The 19,525-nt window shown below is 34.3% G+C and overlaps 2 protein-coding genes across 2 annotated transcripts; one reads left to right on the plus strand and one right to left on the minus strand.

Annotated features, from left to right (window-relative positions):
• The first annotated feature begins 1,076 nt into the window (after positions 1-1,076).
• Positions 1,077-12,849, plus strand: styx (serine/threonine/tyrosine interacting protein). Its single transcript, XM_056476878.1, has 11 exons — positions 1,077-1,280; positions 4,742-4,774; positions 6,597-6,650; positions 6,752-6,849; positions 6,940-7,000; positions 7,108-7,144; positions 7,339-7,378; positions 8,699-8,749; positions 8,837-8,909; positions 9,001-9,094; positions 12,346-12,849. Exons 1-11 carry the CDS (start codon positions 1,221-1,223, stop codon positions 12,417-12,419), a joined length of 675 nt encoding a protein of 224 aa, XP_056332853.1. The 5' UTR covers positions 1,077-1,220; the 3' UTR covers positions 12,420-12,849.
• A 92-nt stretch (positions 12,850-12,941) lies between these two features.
• On the minus strand, positions 12,942-19,525 carry gnpnat1 (glucosamine-phosphate N-acetyltransferase 1). Its single transcript, XM_056476880.1, has 6 exons — positions 19,408-19,525; positions 16,708-16,871; positions 16,564-16,626; positions 15,348-15,475; positions 15,188-15,249; positions 12,942-13,993 (listed from the first exon to the last, which is right to left on the minus strand). Exons 2-6 carry the CDS (start codon positions 16,859-16,861, stop codon positions 13,846-13,848), a joined length of 555 nt encoding a protein of 184 aa, XP_056332855.1. The 5' UTR covers positions 16,862-16,871; positions 19,408-19,525; the 3' UTR covers positions 12,942-13,845.

Consider the following 19,525-nt stretch of genomic DNA (forward strand, 5'->3'; position numbering starts at 1 on the left):
TTTCTCCACTGGTTTCTCTCTGTTTCTCTACTAGTTTCTCTTCTTTGTTTCTGTTTGTTCTGATTCTCCATGAGAGCTGCTTTCTTTGAGACTCAAGAGAAGCACAACAGCCCTGTCTGGCCCCCACATGATGGTCATTGGTTTGAACACTAACTCAGTGTAATTTAGAGACATTTGTGCTCGTTCTGCATCAAACTGACGATGGAAGGTCACATAACCATACACACAAGATGTTCTACACTCTCAGAAATAAAAGTATGTGAGCTGTCACCGGGGTGGTGCCATTTTAAAAGGTACACATTTGTACCTAAAAGGACCATATTATTATCTCAAGGGTGCATACTTGTACCTAAAAAGTACAAAAGTGTTCCTTTTAAAAAAAATGGCACTAATATATAATTTTGAGGTACCAATATTGACCCTTTAAGTACAAATGGGTATTTTTTGAAAAGGTACCACCCCAGTGTCAGCTCACTTACCTTTATTTGTGATGGACCCAAACCAAGCAGACATTTTAATCAGCTGTTGTCCGGTCCCTCTATTGTCCATAGAAAAACATACTTTTCACTACCTGCAGGTCTCCGTTGGCTAGATTCGGCTGCATATTAAGAACAATTAATGGTCACTGGGGACCAAGGTTGTCTGAGTTAAAATTGTGTGGATTCATCTTGAATTAGTCCATCACAGATCTTCACAATGGCTGATGATGCTTCAAAATGTACTGTAGCAAACGTATTCCAGCTGTATAAGCACTGTAATCACCTTCAGCCAAATCGAGCAACTAATGACATGCGCTGTGTGCCTCGAACTAATAAGAGAAAATTGAACACGTTCTGGCTTCTGATGTTGCTAAGCAACCATCATCTGTAGAGGCACAAAGAAGAGAAAAACAAAAAAATAAAAAATTACAAAGCCTCAATCATTAAGAAAAAAGATTAGCATAAGCGTAAGATATTCAAAATGGAGTGAAATTTCAGCAAGGAAAGTATTAAATCTAGGTTTTGCCTTTAGGAATTGAGTTAACTACTGTATATCCCATGACACCCCTGTCCGACGTGCAGTACTCGTGTGTCACGTGACCGCCGTGGGTGGAAGCAGCATGGCGCGCGAGAGTGCGGAGCTTTTCCACAAACTCTACTTTATTTGCACTTAGTTCTTGTCTAAATTTAACCCAATACAGGGAACGTGAACGGATAGAAAGCTGGAATTGCGCTCGCAGGATGGACGAAGGGAATAAACTTCAGTTCCCGTCCCTGCCCGCCGCCAAAGAAGAGCAGCTGGTATGTAATAAACATTAGCACACTGCTAACAACTGCTGGATTGCAGTTACTCTTCAGTGTATCTCCGTTTTAAAGCAGTGTTGCGTCTGTGTCGTATAAATACATTGATAAATGTAACAGTTTTTCTTATTCTTAACGTATAACAAAGCTCGTTAATTAACTAGTTGCTGTGAGCAGTTAGCATGTGCACGCAGTGGCAGTCTACAAGAATCACAACAAAGTCATCTAACGTTACATTACAGCGTGTTACATGACATATATGACAGACAGACGACCGTGGTAATATCTGTTGTGTTATTGTGAATAACCCGGTTCATTGTATGCTTACACTATAATAAATAACGTCATATATGCTGTTTAGAAACAATTTAGCAGCTGAAGCGATGAACAATAGCCTCTTTTAAATGACTAGCATTGAGTGTTGTCATTTAGGTAAAGCGTATTAAATATTCGCACATTCTTTCACTTTTGAACAGTGACAACTTAAATTTGAATATTCCGTCTTAAATAAGTAGGTATGACTTCAAAACAATATTTGCACCATTTAAATGACTGAACAACAATATTGTACTTTGATAGTCGTTGGCTGCTAATATTATTTCCCTATTTAGAATTTGCAAATACTTTATTATATTATTACGAATGTGCGAATTTAAAACCAACTCTTACCTCAATAGCTTTGTCAGGTTGTAACTCATTTGAATGGCAATATGCAGTTTTAATATGAGACTTTAAATTAGGGCTGCACGATATTGGAAAAATCTGACATTGCAGTTTTTTGAATCTGCAATTATATATTGCTATATGAATACAATTTCTCTAGATAAGAATAATTACCATATTTGGAAAGAAGTTATCATTTTTAGATTGATTGGAATGATTCTGTAGATGAATGTACAAAATATAAACAAACTGCAAGCATAGACAAATTTGATAAAGAAAAATATCCAAATGAAATAAACAGCGTTTTATTGTTTTCAAAGGAGTCAGACTGTATACAGTAATTGAATAATCAAATGGAAAATAATACTGCATAGTCTTCGTTTTGACAAATTAATAACAATCAATTTTATTGCATTGTTTACAAAGTTACAAACGGTACAATTTTTAAGGCTTAAATGGTTTTAAAACCCTCACACCAGGAATGCACCGATACCATTTTTTTGTAACAGATCAGATACCAAAATTTGGAGTATCGAGTGATAGAGATCCGATCTTGATACTGTGCCGTTTTTTTTATTTTATTAAATTTTTTATAAACATTATACAGTTTCTATAGTTCTGGTGATAAACTCAAATATTATATCTTCTTTAGTAAAAAAAAATAAAATAGGCCTATATGACAGATGGCACAATCTAAACAGGATGCTTGCTATAAACTGTGGGCTACATTATTTGAGCATTCGTTATGACATTGATCTGTTGTGGTCCAGTTTATGTTTTCTTTTTAAATATTAAGATTTTACTTTGAAATCTGTTATAGGCTACCTCTATTGACAGTAATCGTTGGTAAAATAGGCTCGTCCTTTTAGCAAAGCCTGATATTTTTCTGCAGGTTTTACACAGACTAAACTAAACCTTCTTATGCCAGTTTTAGTTAATAAACATTCCCTCACCTAAACTCACTGTTAGTGAGGTGAAGAAATTGAAAGCATGTCTGAAAAAATATTTTTTGTCTGAAAGATTATCTTTTTGGAACGAATTTCATTTAATTTTGTTGGTTATTTTATTATATTTTTGTTGGTCCGTTATCTTCAAAATAAGCAAGAATATTTGAGGTTAAGTTCAAAACAAGGTCCACTTATATGCTTCAATGTACAAACTGGTCTGTTAAATAAAATATTAATTTAAATAAAATGACAGTGAAATATTCACAGTTTCAGAGTAGCCTGTAGAATGAAGAATGAATATTTGAATTAAGAGATTAATGCATCAAGACTCTGTTATCTGTGGACATTTTCAAAACTGCGCAGCACAAAGGGAAGAAATCAGTGCGTTGAGGATCTGTCCAGTGTATTATTGAGCCTTTTTTAATTAAAAATTTCAGGTAGGCCTACTTTGGAGTAGAGAGGGGTTATTACCTGCTCTTCACACAGTGTTGCGAATGTGATCTGCTGATCTAACAGACACAGCGCAACATTAATAAAAACAGCAATGAACTCCTTGTTGCAGGTCAAAATGAACCCAATTAATGCTAAACTAAATGCCTTTCTCCACTAATTATTGAAACTAACAGGAACAAATAGTCTTGGAGAAAGTTTATCGAGTTGTCATGAATGCGACACGCAGTTTGAGTTATGAATGTACGGAGAATGATTGGCAGGCTTGGCGGAGGGAAGCTCGTAACTAAACATGAATTTAACCACACGAATATTCATCTGTACTTCACATTAAATTATCGAATAGGTTCACAACATTTGGGATATAGTAGTATGCCTACATGACAACTTTCTAGTGCTTTATAATAGGCTACCTTTATGTTTTTTTGGCTTATAAATTACACAGAATTAACACAGAGCCTAAAAAAACACTTGTGAAATGATCAATCATAATCCAGAGTCAACATTGCGTATGCTCGCGATGACTTGCGAGTGATCATATTGCGATATCAATGCTGAAACGATATATTGTACAGCCCTACTTTTAATATAACCTATTAACCTTCTGGGATATCATATCCCATGCAAGACAAAAAGGTTTGGCCAATACATTGCAAGTACATATTTAAAGTGGGTTATATTCATGCCGCCTTTGAGTAAAACTGTTTTTAAGTGATTAGAAATGTCAGACAGGTATTTATTGTAGTTATGGATCTTCATAACCCTGGACCAGGCCGTATCCTAAGCAGATGCTGTGTTGGTCATGGAGGAATGAAGAACTGATTCCTAAAAGACCTCAGTGACAGACGAGTCTCTACATTAATCTCGTGGGCCAGCCTGTACACCCACCAGTGACCTACTCACACCTGAAGCTTATCCATGATGGGCATCCAGCATTCTCTAGCCTCTGGCGCCTAGACTGCAGCTCTGCACAAGAAGTTTGGCCAGAGGAGAAATGGTCGTGCCAAACTGAGCCTGGTCTCTCTCAAGGTTTTATAGACCTTCACTTTTGTCATTTGGTGAAGTTTTGTTCCTCGCCACTATTGCCACTGGCTTGCTTGATTTGGGACTGGTGGAGCTGCGCATTAATGGATTTGCTCTTCAGTGTTTTACACTTTCAGCAGTGAAAATTGAACTTACCTGAACTTAAACTCTGAAAACTGAACTGACACCATTTCAATTTACTAGAACTTCTAAGTAAAGCTGCTTTGACACAATCTACGATGTACAAGTGCTAGAGAAATAAAGATGAATTGAATTAAATAGTTGGCTGCAGTATATTATTTTAGTGGTGATATAAAATTGATACTGTAGGAATGCTTGAAAATTGATAATCTAATTTTGCTATCTGCTCTTTTGCAGGACTGGGCTTATCCAATGAGAAGAGAGATGCAGGTGAGTAATAAAATCAAGATCATCTTTGCACATTATTGTATTGTATTATGGCTGCTGTTCTGCTGAGACCATAACCTGTGGTGCAGGATATTTTATTGTATTAATAAACACAGTATTTATTTTCGTTCCCATGCGCTTTGTTTAAAGAGATAGAGCATTTAAACAAAAATGTAAATTTGCTCACCCTCATTTCCTCAAAGATGGTTTTTCTCCATCATTATGATTTTCAGTGGTCCTTGATGCGGGGATGTGATTCTTTTGTATAAATACGGATTTCCATATTTTCCAAGCTCAATGGGGCGACCCCTGTAATTTGCGTAAATTCGATATATATATTTTTTTAACATTTTTATTTGATTTTTTGAGGAGGGGTGTCCTCGTGAGGTTGTCATCAAAGCAGACGATCTGATGGTTTGCCCCTTCAGTGTTCATCAATGTGCACAAGAAGGTTGCAGTAACTGCTTCATTCCGGACGTCATTTAGGGATGTAATTGTAGACCAACCTAGACTACTGTGTATATAACATAGCAATATTGTGTAGTCCTATAATGTGTGAGCATGAGAAAGCCGCTGACAATATGTAAAATTATGAACTCGTTTTAAATGCGTGAGGCTGTTTGCTTTTTCCGCTCTCACAATTGCACGTCACAACCTTGTGCGCTCCATGTACATTATAAATAAAGACAAAGGACGCACATTTGTTATTATCCTCTGCAAATCATCTGTTCTTGTATCATTTATTTAGTGCTGCAGCCGGGCACCTCAAATTTAATACCTGAAAGTATTTCCGTAAGTTTAGATGATATTACAATTTTATAAAAATATATTTTATAATTCATTAAAACTATTAAAAAACAGGGACTACGCTGAAGGAAAGGGAAAGTGATAAACCCTTAGCAATGTATGATAATTTTTCAGGGTGAAATGTTAAAGTATATTAAGTTAATCAATTCACTGCATTTAATATTTAAGGCCTTTAAACAATTGAATGGCTTAAAACAGTTGAAATTGTTGACTGCTAGCAGTTTATTTATCACGTAGAATAAAGAGTCACTAAATTACAGGAAAATGTATATTCTGTGGACACAAGAGCACCAAACCAAGCTCTCGTCTTCCTTCTTCTTTGTCCTCGGCTGATTACATGCCTGTTGATGATTCATTAATTTCAAGTCAAATGACATTTTGAGAGTCAAAAACATACAGTTTCAACATGGATATCACAATGTGCACTGTCACAATAGTCTCATGGCAGGATCTGTAACGTCGATTCTGAATTACATTTGAAAAAACACATGATTTGAGGTTGTTGCAAAATGTTACCAAAAAGATTATCATTTGTATGTGTTTTTAAGGCTTTGACTAAGTGTTTTAAGCATTCAGCCACACAAAATTAAGATGAATTGCATATATGTATAGATATGAAGACTATTCAATTGTAAGTATCTTAATACTGCTGTACTCCCAGAAAACCATAAAAGCAATGTTCATTTCATTTTGAATCTTTGCAATATATATTGTTGAATTTGAGTCATTTGTTTATTGTAGTTTATGCAGATAAAATTTTGAATTATTTTTCAGATAGAGCTATTTTTTTTTTGGTGAACTTCAGCTCGGTAATGTATGGGGAAAAAATTGCAATGTCAGTTTTTTCCCCAATAGTATGCAGAAAGCAAAATTATCACCCTTGGCACCTGATGATTCTTTATCAATTTTTAATATGTCAACACAAAGTTTTGAGAATGTTTTATATTTGGCAACTCAATTAAGTCATCAAATGATCTCTTTTTCTACTTTCACTAACAAATCTGATGTGACGCTTTAGGAAATCCTCCCAGGCTTGTTTCTTGGACCCTATTCAGCTGCTATGAAGAGTAAGGTACTGTATAAATGATCTATTCTCATGCATCATGGTGAATATCTTCATGTTTTCTTTTTTTTTGTTTGTTTTGTAATATAATAACTCATCCTCTTTTTCAGCTTTCAATGCTCGAGAAGCAGGGGATAACTCACATTGTGTGTGTCAGACAAGACATCGAGGCCAACTTTATAAAGCCAAACTTTCCCCATAAATTTAGGTACGTTTATTTCTGGATTTCAGTTGTTCTGTGCACATACTTTATTACGAAGGTCTGTAATAACAGCTAATTTTCTTGATTTCATTGTAGGTACCTAGTTTTAGATATAGCAGATAACCCTGTGGAAAATATTATTAGATATTTCCCAACGGTAAGCATGTTTTTTCTTTAGAAATAATTATTAATATTAATTATTAACTTTATTTGGTGTGTGATTCTACTGTCTTAATTATGATTACCTGTTCTTTTTTTCTACAGACTAAAGAGTTTATTGATGGATGTTTAGAGACGGGAGGTAATGAATATTTCTCAATATTGATCTTGTGTAGTATTCAGCATTGAAATATGTACCATTTTTGTAATGATTAAGTACACGTCTAAAATAAAATGTTGTATTCATGTGTAAAATTCAGTTTATTGTTACCATTTCAGTCTTTGTTATTCCATCTTAGATATATAATCAATATCTTGCATTTCTTTGTGTTGCAGGAAAGGTACTTGTTCACGGAAATGCAGGGATATCAAGAAGGTATGCTAGAATTGCAATTTAAAATAGTAATGTATGGTTTATGAAGTCTATATATTTTTATTTAAACAATATTTTTAATATTGTGTAATGACATACAGTTATTTTATACAGTATACACTTATATTTGTATTATACAATAGAGCAGGGCTATTCAATTGGCGCCCCAAACTTGGCCCGCTAGGCAATTTGTTCTGGCCCTTCAAATAGTGTGACCGAGACATCAAAAATAAATTTAGTTCAATCGAAAAATGGCCGCTATAGTTATGAAGTTACGTGCGTCTGTTCAATACAGCACAAGCTGCAGTTGAAGGTGATTCACCTGACATTAAGCGAGTGATGTAAGCAGCCGAAAACATTTGGCTACTTAAGCTTAAAGGCTTCTCAACGCCTTGTTTCTCTTGCACATGACGAAACTGCTGCAACTAAACAAAGTTATGCCACGTGTGTGCTAGTTTAAAGTTCCAAGCGTATACACCAAGGCTAATACGCACACACACTGGATTAACTTTAGCAGCAGGTCATTCACATATCGCATCTTTTCTGCACGCAAGTTTGTTATTTTCAATATCAAAATATATGCCAATATGTGTGCACAAGTGGAGCGAAGTGCTCACACCTTCCAGACGCACCAAGTAGAAAACATCTCACGCTGTAGTGGTGAGAGTTGTGCGTGCCGTTCTGTGCAATCTAAACAAAAGATATGTTAGACTATTATTACAAATTATTAAAATGATTATGTATGTATGAACGCAGATGATAACAACAGTTCATTTAAATACTTACCGAATATAAAGCTTAAATTTACATTAGACGTGATAACCGTGAAACCATGAGTATTCTTCAGGCTGTATAATCGTACAACCAGAATCTGTAATCGTTGCATCCCTAATTGATAAGCAGTTTTAAACAACATATGAAAAGTCTGAATGTAGAAGAAGCCTACTTATGCAATGCATTGCTTTTGTTGTGCTTTTAAAATACAATATTTGAATGTTTGCAAAAAAAAAAAAAACCTATTGTACAATGCAGTGATGTTATGTAGTTTCAAAATACAACATATTAACGTTTTAATGTAGAAAAATACAGTGAGTGTCTTGAGGAGCAAAAATACAACATATGGGCTCTTGTATGCTGTTGTGTCATCACTCATATTGCAAGTCATATCTCTCCGGCCGCTCATTTGGGATGCTTATCATGAACTGGCCCCCATGACAAACTAATTGAATAGCCCTGCAATACAGATATGAAATATTATTAAAACTATATTTCTATATCATATTAAAAAGGCTACTTTAAATGTAAAAACCTAATATTTTTCAGCGCTGCCTTAGTTATTGCCTACCTTATGGAAACATTTGGTGTGAAATACAGGTAATCAATTCTGTGGACGGTCTATGCATATGCAGAAATCTTCAATTTGTCTTGAAGTTGATTGCTTTGTATGTTATTTCTTGGTAGGGATGCCTTTAGTCATGTACAGGAGAGACGATTTTGCATTAATCCCAATGTAGGCTTTGTTCATCAGCTACAGGTAAGATTAATAATTGATTCAGCATTAAGTGCTATAGCTATTTTATGTACATATGTGCTAATAAATGGATGTTCATTTTGTTTGCGTCAAGGAATATGAAGCAATATATCTTGCAAAGCTCACCATCAAGATGATGTCACCCATTCAGTTGGGCAGGTCTTTCTCCATCCAAGCTGGGATGCCAGGTATGAGCACATTATTTTATTATGTGTATTATACAGCTCTTAAACTAATGATACTCACTAGAATGGGTATTTTAAGATAATTTTGTGTATTTGTCCATCGAAATACCCAAGACAATACGAAAGAAAAAACTAGTTTCGATACTGAATTTGTGCATGACTGGTCGAAAATCACATGTAACTTTCGTGACAACTTTTCAATTATTCAATGAATTACATGATTTTAGTTTTTAGTAAAAAATTATTGCATAATTTGATCTCTTCTAGCTTTTACGGTTTTAATATAACATATTTTATTAATATTTATTTTTTAGCTTATCTTTCAACGTTGCTTTAAAGCATTTCTTGTTGTCAGTCTACATTGGATTTTTGTTCTTATTAGTGTTGCCAGATATAGCTGACTTTTTCCAGCCCAAAAGCTGTCCAAAACCCACCCAAACGCACACAAATAACCGCCCAAAATATTAGAATAATATTTAATTTTAATTTACTTCAATCAGAAAGCCTAGGTCCTTTAATTGTCTTTTTTTTTTTTTTACCATACAGCAACCAACACCTACAGTCACAGAACCAATTTTAGTAAAATTGCAACATAACTGGATCTCATCACAACACTGCACTTATTGTCCTGTAGATTACACTACCTATTCACCTATATATTGTAGCTTTTTTTGTTTAAAGATGATATTTAAATAGTTTATCAATTCTTTACATTTAAATATCCTGTGAAATTAAATATATTTATTATATATATGTTAGTTTCAGTTTGTTCGTTTTAAGGATATCAATTAGGTAGTGTGATCCAATGTGTCTCCAGTAAATCTGGTGAGCCTAAAAATAATTCATTTGGCAACTCACGAAACGATGACTTGTTTGACACAACAGAAGCAGGAGTTTCAGCTTCCACAGCAGCTCCATGTATTACTAGTATGGATTTAGGTAGATGCATAAAAGCATAAATTTGTCCCATTTGGCGTTTTAGATCCTTTGGAACATAATTAGGTGCTGCTTGTCAATCAGGCAACGCTTCTATGCTTATTCTTGCTGTCAGTTGTGGTAAAAAAAATCCATTAAAAGCTGTGAGTTTAACTGCAGGCGCTGTGTGAAGCGTGTGCACGCGAATTGGAGTCAGATTTTGATACAACATTCCTTCACCTGCTTGTGGGTGGGTTAATGCAGATTGTGCTACTCCTCGGTCACTACTAACTGAATGGAGTAAGAGCACATAGGTACGTTTTGTTAAAAAAATTGGATATGAAATTAGTTTCAAAGCAGCCCAAATTGTCAACCTGCCTAAGCCATTTTTTTTACCTGCACAATTAAAATCTAAACTGTTATCACAAGTTTAATGGTCATCAGCATTGTAAATCCTTAAGTTTTTAATTTGATTAAAAAAAAAAAAAACAAGCTTATACATTTATAAAGCTATACTTTGTATTATATCATCTTTCCAACAAATTAAAAATTAAATTACCTCTTATGCGAGGTTTTTCTAATGTCTAATGGGTGGGACAGTAAATTTGACGACATCTCTTCTGGCTGCCGTTATTAGTCCCACACTATTATCTTCTTCTTCTGAAAATCTTGAGAACACTATTGTTGAGTTTTATTTCATTATTTGAGCCAACAGGAATAAATTTTTTTTTTTTAAAAGTACTTTCCCCATTCACTGAGCTCTAAATGTACCCAACAGTGAGTATGCTTACATGGACACCAGTAATCGAATTATTAGGCACGGGATAAAATTATTTGCGCATATGGAAAAAAAACACTGCATTTTGTGATGCAGGTGTCTGTGGTCCTTCACTGACTCATTAGGTGCAGAGAATAGCGTCAAACAGCCATGTGTGTATAGACTATCCTGCCGCAAAATGGGGCAAAAATCCTACACAACGATAATAGTTTGATTGCTGTGTTTACATGTCTGTACTGCACTATAATAATACGACTAAAATCAGAATACTCCACATGTTCTAATCCGATTTCTATTTAATTCGATTATGACCTTAAGAGTATGTTTAAATTAATCAAAAATCCCTGTTTACATGGTAGACTCTTAATCAGAGTTTTGTCTTAATCGGATTATTGGTGTCCATGTGAACGCACTCTATGAAGACCTCTACTGCTGAGAAACAGAAATGTGAAAAGAGTTCATTGGGAGGGGTTCACAAGTCAGGACTTAAACTTGTGATGCAGTTGCATGATATGTTGATGCACTGGGCTATCTACACCAACATTAGGGTTGCACTATATTGAAAAAATCTGATATTGCGATATTTTATTTTTCCACGATATGAATACAGTTTCACAAGATTGTTTGAATAGCTCTATTTGATGCTTTTCTGGGGAGTCTTACAGTATTCAGATACAGAAATTGAACAGTCAAGAATTTCCTAAAGAAGAGTTTATCTTTAAAGCAGCAAAATTATTTGCCAGTGGGTTATTTGAAGAAGTCTAAGTAAAAATATTTTTTTTGTTGCATAAATATAATTTCCATATAAACACAGTGATTAAATACAATTCTGTAGCTCCTGGTCAACTATAGTTCAGTCTCCAAATTGCATATCTTTGCGACATGACTATTGTGGATGCACACATTGCGATGTCGATGCTGAAACGATATATTGTGCAGCCCTCATTTTTATTACTAATCTTACTCATCTGTATGTTGTTTGAAATCCATTCTAATGAGTTTTGTGGAAACATGATGTGTAATGAATACAGTCATCCATGCAAGCATCCAGTGTTTCTGCCACTTCCTCATAAGAACACTACAACAATATTTATGAGACAATATCTGTTGTGCAAACCCTGCAGTTGCATGTAGCTATTTTGTAAAACAGGACACAAATTGGATCTGAAAAGTTGCAATAAACATTGAGGACATTTTAATAAAATAAATCTGGTTCAAGTCGGATACATGGATAATGATGTCTGAACTGAAATTGTGAATGTAGCTTATATTTTACATTACATTTTATTTAAAGCTACTTACACCTGTAAACACAAACAGTTGTAGCAGTTGTGGGTTTGGTGCCTTGCTCAGCTGTGGTGTTGTGGTGGATATTCCCACTAACAATACCTGCTGGTGCCGGGACTCAAATTTACAACCCTTTGAATGCAACTCTCTAACCATTAGATCACGACAAATTAGTTACTTGTATTGCAAGACTGAGGTCTATATTATGTACAAGTAACACACAAAGCTAGGGTTATATAATGTCACTCTGCATAATGCCTTTTCTTCCTTACAGGAAGCCTGAAGCGAACACTAGAAGAGGATGAAGATTTCGGAAGTATGCAAGTCACAGCAGCACAAAACGGATAGGCTTTACTAAAAGAAGTGCTTAACCACAGTGGACTTTTCTTTTTACATTTTTATTGGGATTAAAAATGTAAATATTTGTACAGGGCTGGGAGGGAGAGACTGCTCCTCGTGACCCGTGGAGCTGGGGGAAATTTCGTATTTTTTTTCTTTTTTCCTTTTTTGAGCTGTATGCACTGAAATTTTTTGCAGTTTTATAGTATTTAAAGCATTTTGCATTTGCAGCGGGACAGTATTGCAATAATGCACTTTTGATACTTGAATTACTGTTACTTTGTTGGATGGGGAGGGTTGAAATGGGACGAGACTGTCACTTCCATGGAAATAAATTGGTAGGATGAATCAGTCTTTATCTGGGGAATAAACTGAGGTAAGGAAAGACACGTTTGCCATAGAATTAACATCCCACTGCTCAATAAAAGATGGCTACTTACACTGTGTTTTCAATCCTTGTGTAAAGACTTTCGGATTGTTTCATTTAAGACTGTTGAGTGTGGATAGAATTCATTGAAATACAATATGAACTTGAGATTTGTCATAATGCTTTTAATGTAACATTTTTAACCCATTCACCAATTGTCGTTTTACATCAGTTTTAAAATATAGCAGATATAAAACATCGCTACCATCTTTTGACTGACAGGTGAGAAGCATTTTGATGCCCCTTATTTGTTCCCGTCAGTGGACGTACAAAAATAATGTACAAAGATATTCTTTCATCGCTTCAGGATATATTGCAAAATAATTTATTTTCCTTCATCTAGGTTTGACACAAAACTAATGATTCAGTGTCTGACCAGAGCCAAAGTTGAGAAAATACAGGAGCATAAATAAACGTAAACTTTTTCTTTCTTTCTATGACTGTCTCTGTTGAAGATAAGTACCTGCATGAGGAATTTAAATAAGTTAAAATAGATTCAGATTTGAGTCTTGGCATTTTACACACCTTAGCATTAACCTAGAGGTAAATTAGCCTCAAACTGCTTTATAAAAACACCTTTGGAAACAAAACGATGACAATTCTAGTAATTTTTAAATGTGTTTCACTTTTTAGCCCAAAAAAAAAAGTAGAAATTCTGACATAAGAAAATATTCAAGTATATAAACCCATCTATACAACAAAATGTTTGTCTTTTCTCTTTATACAGGCCACACAATGTTACTTTTTGTTTCGGTCACTGTAAGCCACACATTCTGAAAACTTAAGTGCCATTTCTGCACATTGTTCTGTGTTGTAGTGAATTCAAAATGCTTGTCACATTATTTTGTTACTGTTACTTAATTGACACCATTTTACCAAGCTTTATTGTGTGTTTTTTTTTACTGGCTAGAAAATGTGCAACTTCAAGGTAGTCTGATCTGAGGTTCTCCCAGAACAGATCAAGAGTCCTAAAGCAAACATTCTGTGATGTTCAACATTCGTTTGGATTCAGTTAAAGAACCGGCATTGCATGTAAGTCTCATCCGAAGCAGAATAGCCAAACTTTCTGTAAAAGTCCACATTTTTTGGCGCACATTCCAGTGTAACCTTGTAGCACTGCAGTTTTTTGCTGAGGAGAGTCAGTGTTGATACCAACCTAAAAAACAAAAGCAAAACAATGGTTTAAGCCTTAACTTTTGATACAGATTAAAAGGAGTCCCATTATTTGACAATTAATATAGAAGTGCCCATATTATGCAATTTTACATGTTCCAGGTTTACATACAAGGCCACTTTTCATAATATACATAAGAGTGAAACAGTTTAAAAAGGATCCTCTTTCTCTTAAATTCCACCTTTCCATGTGCCTCCTCTGGTTTGATTGGTCAGATAGCCCAGTGTTGTGATTCGTGGACCAATAACAAATCCAAAATACAGACAGAGCCTTAATCAAAAAAATAACAATGATAGCTACTAAGAAAGCCACATTAAGCACAGTGAGCTGATGGAGGTGCCCTTTGACCAATGGGACGATCGTTAACTTGCATTTGATTTTTGGTTTGCTTGGAAATCTAGTATAGAATAGACTTCATTTGTCATTGCACATGGAGACAACAAAACTATTGTTGCTCTTTCTAGCAGCAAGTGCCCATAAATATGACACTATAGTAAAGCAACATAGAAGATAAATAACAATATATTATAAAATATATTTAAGAATCTACAAAGAAAAAAACAGGTAATACAACAGGGTATTTAAATGGAAATTATACATCTATTTTACATAAAAAGTGCACAATGAAAACTCTACATTGTGTGCGTGTTTAGTGATTGTTAGCAGATATTAAATATTATTTGTCTCCCAAATGGCTCACTATGCATTTAAACGGTCTAGTGAGTGTATGAACTTTGAAAGGTCCACACCCTCTTATTTAAACTGGAATCTTTTTGTAATTTTAAGTGTGAAAGCACTGTTAGGACTATTAAGAGTTAAAAGGGAAATAGAATAGTTTATAAGTATACAAATTGGGATGCACCTACTGACTTGCAAAAGTAAACTAAAGAAAGGCAAATGATATTTAGGTGTGAAAATTACCAAAGGAATGGAGTAATCTGATCAAGCAATCTGACTGATTGAGTCTTCAACTACTTCTAGAAGTGGAACATTTCTAACCCCATTTAAACTTGAATGTACAGTAATCCACCTCTAATCAGATTGGCAACAATGCGTCTTTATGCCAGGTGTGAACAGAACCTTTGAAACCTTACAGACCTTTTTACTTCCACAAACACCTGCATGACAGGTAATATACGAAATAGCATAATGGGGCACTTTAAAACCCAAACTCACAGTTTTCCTAGCTGTTTCCCCCTGCAAACATCACTCACAACCACTTCTTCCACACGGCCTCTCTGTCAGGACGACAAAAAAATATATTTAATAAAAAAAGTGTATAATTTAGCACAATGAAAACATTGATATGAAGCTGAAACACAAGTTTGAAATGTACCTTTGCACAAGCGTGGATGAATTTGTGCTCTATGATTAGTGTTGCTGTAGCAACAATTTGCCCAAGATTCGTGTCTTCCACCACTATCACATAATAGTCTCCAGATTTCTTCATATGTTCAAAATTTGCTTTAATAAAAAATAAATTTGATAGTTATATGAGAGTATTGTTTTTTTAAATACATATATTGAAGTCTGAATTATTAGCCCTCCTAAATTATTAGCCCTCGTATGTTTTTCCCCAATATCTGTCTAAGGGAAAGAAGATTTTCCGTTACACATTTCTAAACAAAATAGTTTTAATAACTCCTTTCTAATAACTGATTTCTTATATCTTTGCCACGATGACAGTACGTAATATTTGACTAGATATTTTTCAAGATACTAGCATTCAAGTGCAATTTAAAGGCTTAACTAGGTTAATTAGGCAAGTTAGGGTAATTAGGCAAGTTGTTGTATGACAGTATTTTGTTCTGTAGAACTAGGGTTACCAAATTTTTAGTCTGCAAACCCCCCCCCCCAAATAACAATATCAGTAACTCACAGAGAAACCTTGCACACAACAGTGCACACGCACACACCAATAGGCCCAAGTCTATTCATCATTTAACTTTGAAGAACGCCACTCGGAGACCATCCTCCATGTTCAGTCATGGCCTGTATTTATTTTTAATGTATGTGAGTGCAGTAAAGGTGTCAGAGCGTTTAACCAGGTGCCATAAAATCAATCCGCTGTCTTTTTAATATAACACCGTCACCCCAGGGGTCACAAAAAAAATTGAAAGACTGATGGCTTTTTATTTGCATGTTGTTTTTGAATGTAACAATTAACTACAATTTTTTGCTGTAGATAATGGATAAAATATGTTAATTGTAATAGTTTAATAAATAGAATTTGATAGCGACCCCCCCCCCCCCCCCCCCATTGTCCCCCGACCCCATTTTGGGAACCACTGCTGTAGACAGTCAGAAAAAAATATTGCTTAAGGGGCGAATAATAATGACCTTAAAATGGTTTTAAATATTTTTTTAACTGCTTTTATTATAGCCGAAATAAAACAAGTAAGACTTTCTCCAGAAAAATAAGTATTAATTAATAATGTGAAAAATCCCTTCCTCTGGTAATGATCGTTTGAGAAATATTTAAAAAAATACAGGAGGGCTAATCATTTTGACTTATATATATAGTGTTTTTCTACATGATGGTCTTGCAGTACCTTTGAACTGTTCTTCTGTGACATCTCCAGCCTCTGTGAGCTGTGATAAGACCTTATAGAAACCTAAAAAATACATTAAGACATTTTGATTTGATGTAGTAAACCAAAGTGTTTAGAGTCAGACTACTGATTGGTGAGCATTACCTCTGTTCAGGTCAGCGGTGCAGAGAGGACGGAGGACTAGACCTTCTCCAGGCTGAAAGGGAGAAATGGCGGGCGAGAAGGAGACGCTGTTGCTGCTCCAGTCCAGCTCATGGAGAAGAGAAGGATCAAACAGCGGAGTTTCGTCGAGCAACATTCCAGGAGCCCTGAAATAAAATAGTATGTTATTCTAATTTATCGTGATGCTAGAATCCCTGTCAATGAATACCTTCCTGACGACAATTTGATCGGACTTTGATCATCCAAACATTTACAATTCAAAGTCAAACTTGTGTCCAGCTCAATGCATCTGCTTATGAAATGATCTGACCTTCTAAATTACAAGACACAGTGAAATCTTATAGTTATAATGATTGCTTTAGATTTTATTAAAAGTAAATGTAAGCCTTTTTAAAATAATGATTAATCTAACGAAATGTAAATTTAATGCATAGTCCATGAAATGAGTTGTATTAGTCATACTTCAATTTTAAAAGTTTATAGCTTTGTAGTTAGCATAGGTTTCATTACTTTTTTTACATTAATTATTCTTTTATGATTCATTTATCAAACTGAAGTGTGTTTATAATTTAAAAAACCTGCCAATTATGTTAAAAAATCTACTTGATTTAAACAGTAACTTTCATTCACCACTAGAAGATAAACTCTGGGGCATAAACTCACATTTTTTACATTTTAATTTAGCATCTCATGTCAATGTTTCTGAATTTAAGGATCAATATTGTTATTTTAAATTTAAATACTTTTATTGGAATTAAAATACTGACCAAGACATTTAGTTTAACATTTAATAACATGTCTTTTTCTACTCTGATTTAAGACCATTTAAGGCCTCAAAATTAAGATCTGAATTAAAAAAATTTTTTTTAATTGTTACTTCAAATAAATGATAACTAAGATAAAATTAGATATTACATTTTATTTTATTTCTGCTACTTGCTAAGGAAATTTCTCACTTATTTAGTTTTAAAAAACAGCAATTAAGAAAATGTATAAATACTATTAGCGTCACAGTGGCGCAGTGGGTAGCACAATCGCCTCACAGCAAGAAGGTCACTGGTTCGAGCCTTGGCTGGGACAGTTGGCATTTCTGTGTGGAGTTTGCATGTTCTCCCCATGTTGGTGTGGGTTTCCTCCGGGTGCTCCGGTTTCCCCCACAGTCCAAAGACTTGCACTATAGGTGAATTGGGTAAGCTAAATTGTCTGTAGTGAATGAGTGTGTATGTGTTTCCCAGTGATGTGTTGCAGCTGGAAGGGCATCCGCTGTGTAAAACATATGCTGGATAAGTTGGTGGTTCATTCCGCTGTGGTGACCCCTGATTAATAAAGGAACTAAGCCGAAGAGAAAATGAATGAATGAATAAATGGTAAGTAAAAAATGTATCAATTTACTTGTATTAAGTAACAACAACTATCTACAACAATACTATTAAAGAGTATCCAAGGATATCACATAATCTAAAAAAAAAGGAACCCGTATATTTCCAGTAATAAGCATGACAATCTCTATACAGCTTATGGCAGCCCCTAATAAATGAAGCATTTAAATAGCAAAGGTCACAATTCACAACAGAAAGCAATCAATATATATATATATAAATAAAGATTATTACATTTTATAAATAATAATTTAATGAATAATATTGAATCATTTTTAAAAGAAACCTTTAACAATTAAATTACAAAAAAATCAACTTAATTTAATCAGTGCCTTTTATAGGCAACTAACAGATGTTTGTCAAAAATCTGAAGCATAAACTCTTTTTTTATTCTTTATTTAGCATCTCATGTCAATAGATCTCAAGGTTTAAACACTTTTATTGAAACTAAATTACTGTCAGTCATTTTGTTTAATTAACATTTATTAACATGACTTTTCGAATTTCAGACTTTCTGCTCCGATTCAAGACCTTTTTAATACCTCAAAATTAAGACCCAATTAAACCATTTTATTATTTGCGTTTTAAATAAACGTAATTATGATCTAATAAGGTATTACATTTTATGCTATTTCTGCTACTTGCCAAGGAAACATCTCACTTTTATTTAGTTTAAAAAACATTTCTCTGTTTTAACGTTTGTTGTATTTTATTGATATTTCTTATATTGTTTTGCATTGTCTGTTTTTTATTTGTGCAGTATCATTCGTTTTCATTTGTGTAAAGCACTTTGGTCAACCTTTGTTGTAGTAAAGTGCTATATAAATAAAGGTTGATTGATTAATTGAAAAATATAACAATTAGGAAAATGTATAAATACCATTTAAATTAAAAAGTTTCAATTTACTTGTATTAAGTAACAACATTATCATTATATATATGATCAAAATCGAATAGAATACAAGGATATCACACGATCCAAAAGAAAAGGAAAACCCGTATATTTCCAGTAATAAGCATGACAATCTTTAAACAGTTTATGGCAGCCCCTAATAAATGAAGCATTTAAATGGCAAAGGTCACACAACAGAGAGCAAATAATATAACGTCCTGATCAGATAGATGTTATATGACTTCCATTTTATATTTCTATCTGCTGTTCCCTGATTACCAAATCACCCTGCCTACATTCCCAATCTCTAACTCACCAAATAACATCCACATGCTCAATTAAACCCGTAAAGAGCTCGCGATCAAACTGCTTTGGATTTATTTACGTAAGTTCTATTTGCCATTTACTTACGGAGACAAATGGATATTGACCGCTTCCTTCTTTAAAATGTTTGAATGAATCCTGGCAACTCGAATCCAGTTCCAGACAAATACTAATGCCCCAGCATGACAAACACACTTCCTGAATG

Source organism: Danio aesculapii, chromosome 17 (genome assembly GCF_903798145.1).
Source record: "Danio aesculapii chromosome 17, fDanAes4.1, whole genome shotgun sequence".
NCBI lineage: Eukaryota > Metazoa > Chordata > Actinopteri > Cypriniformes > Danionidae > Danio > Danio aesculapii.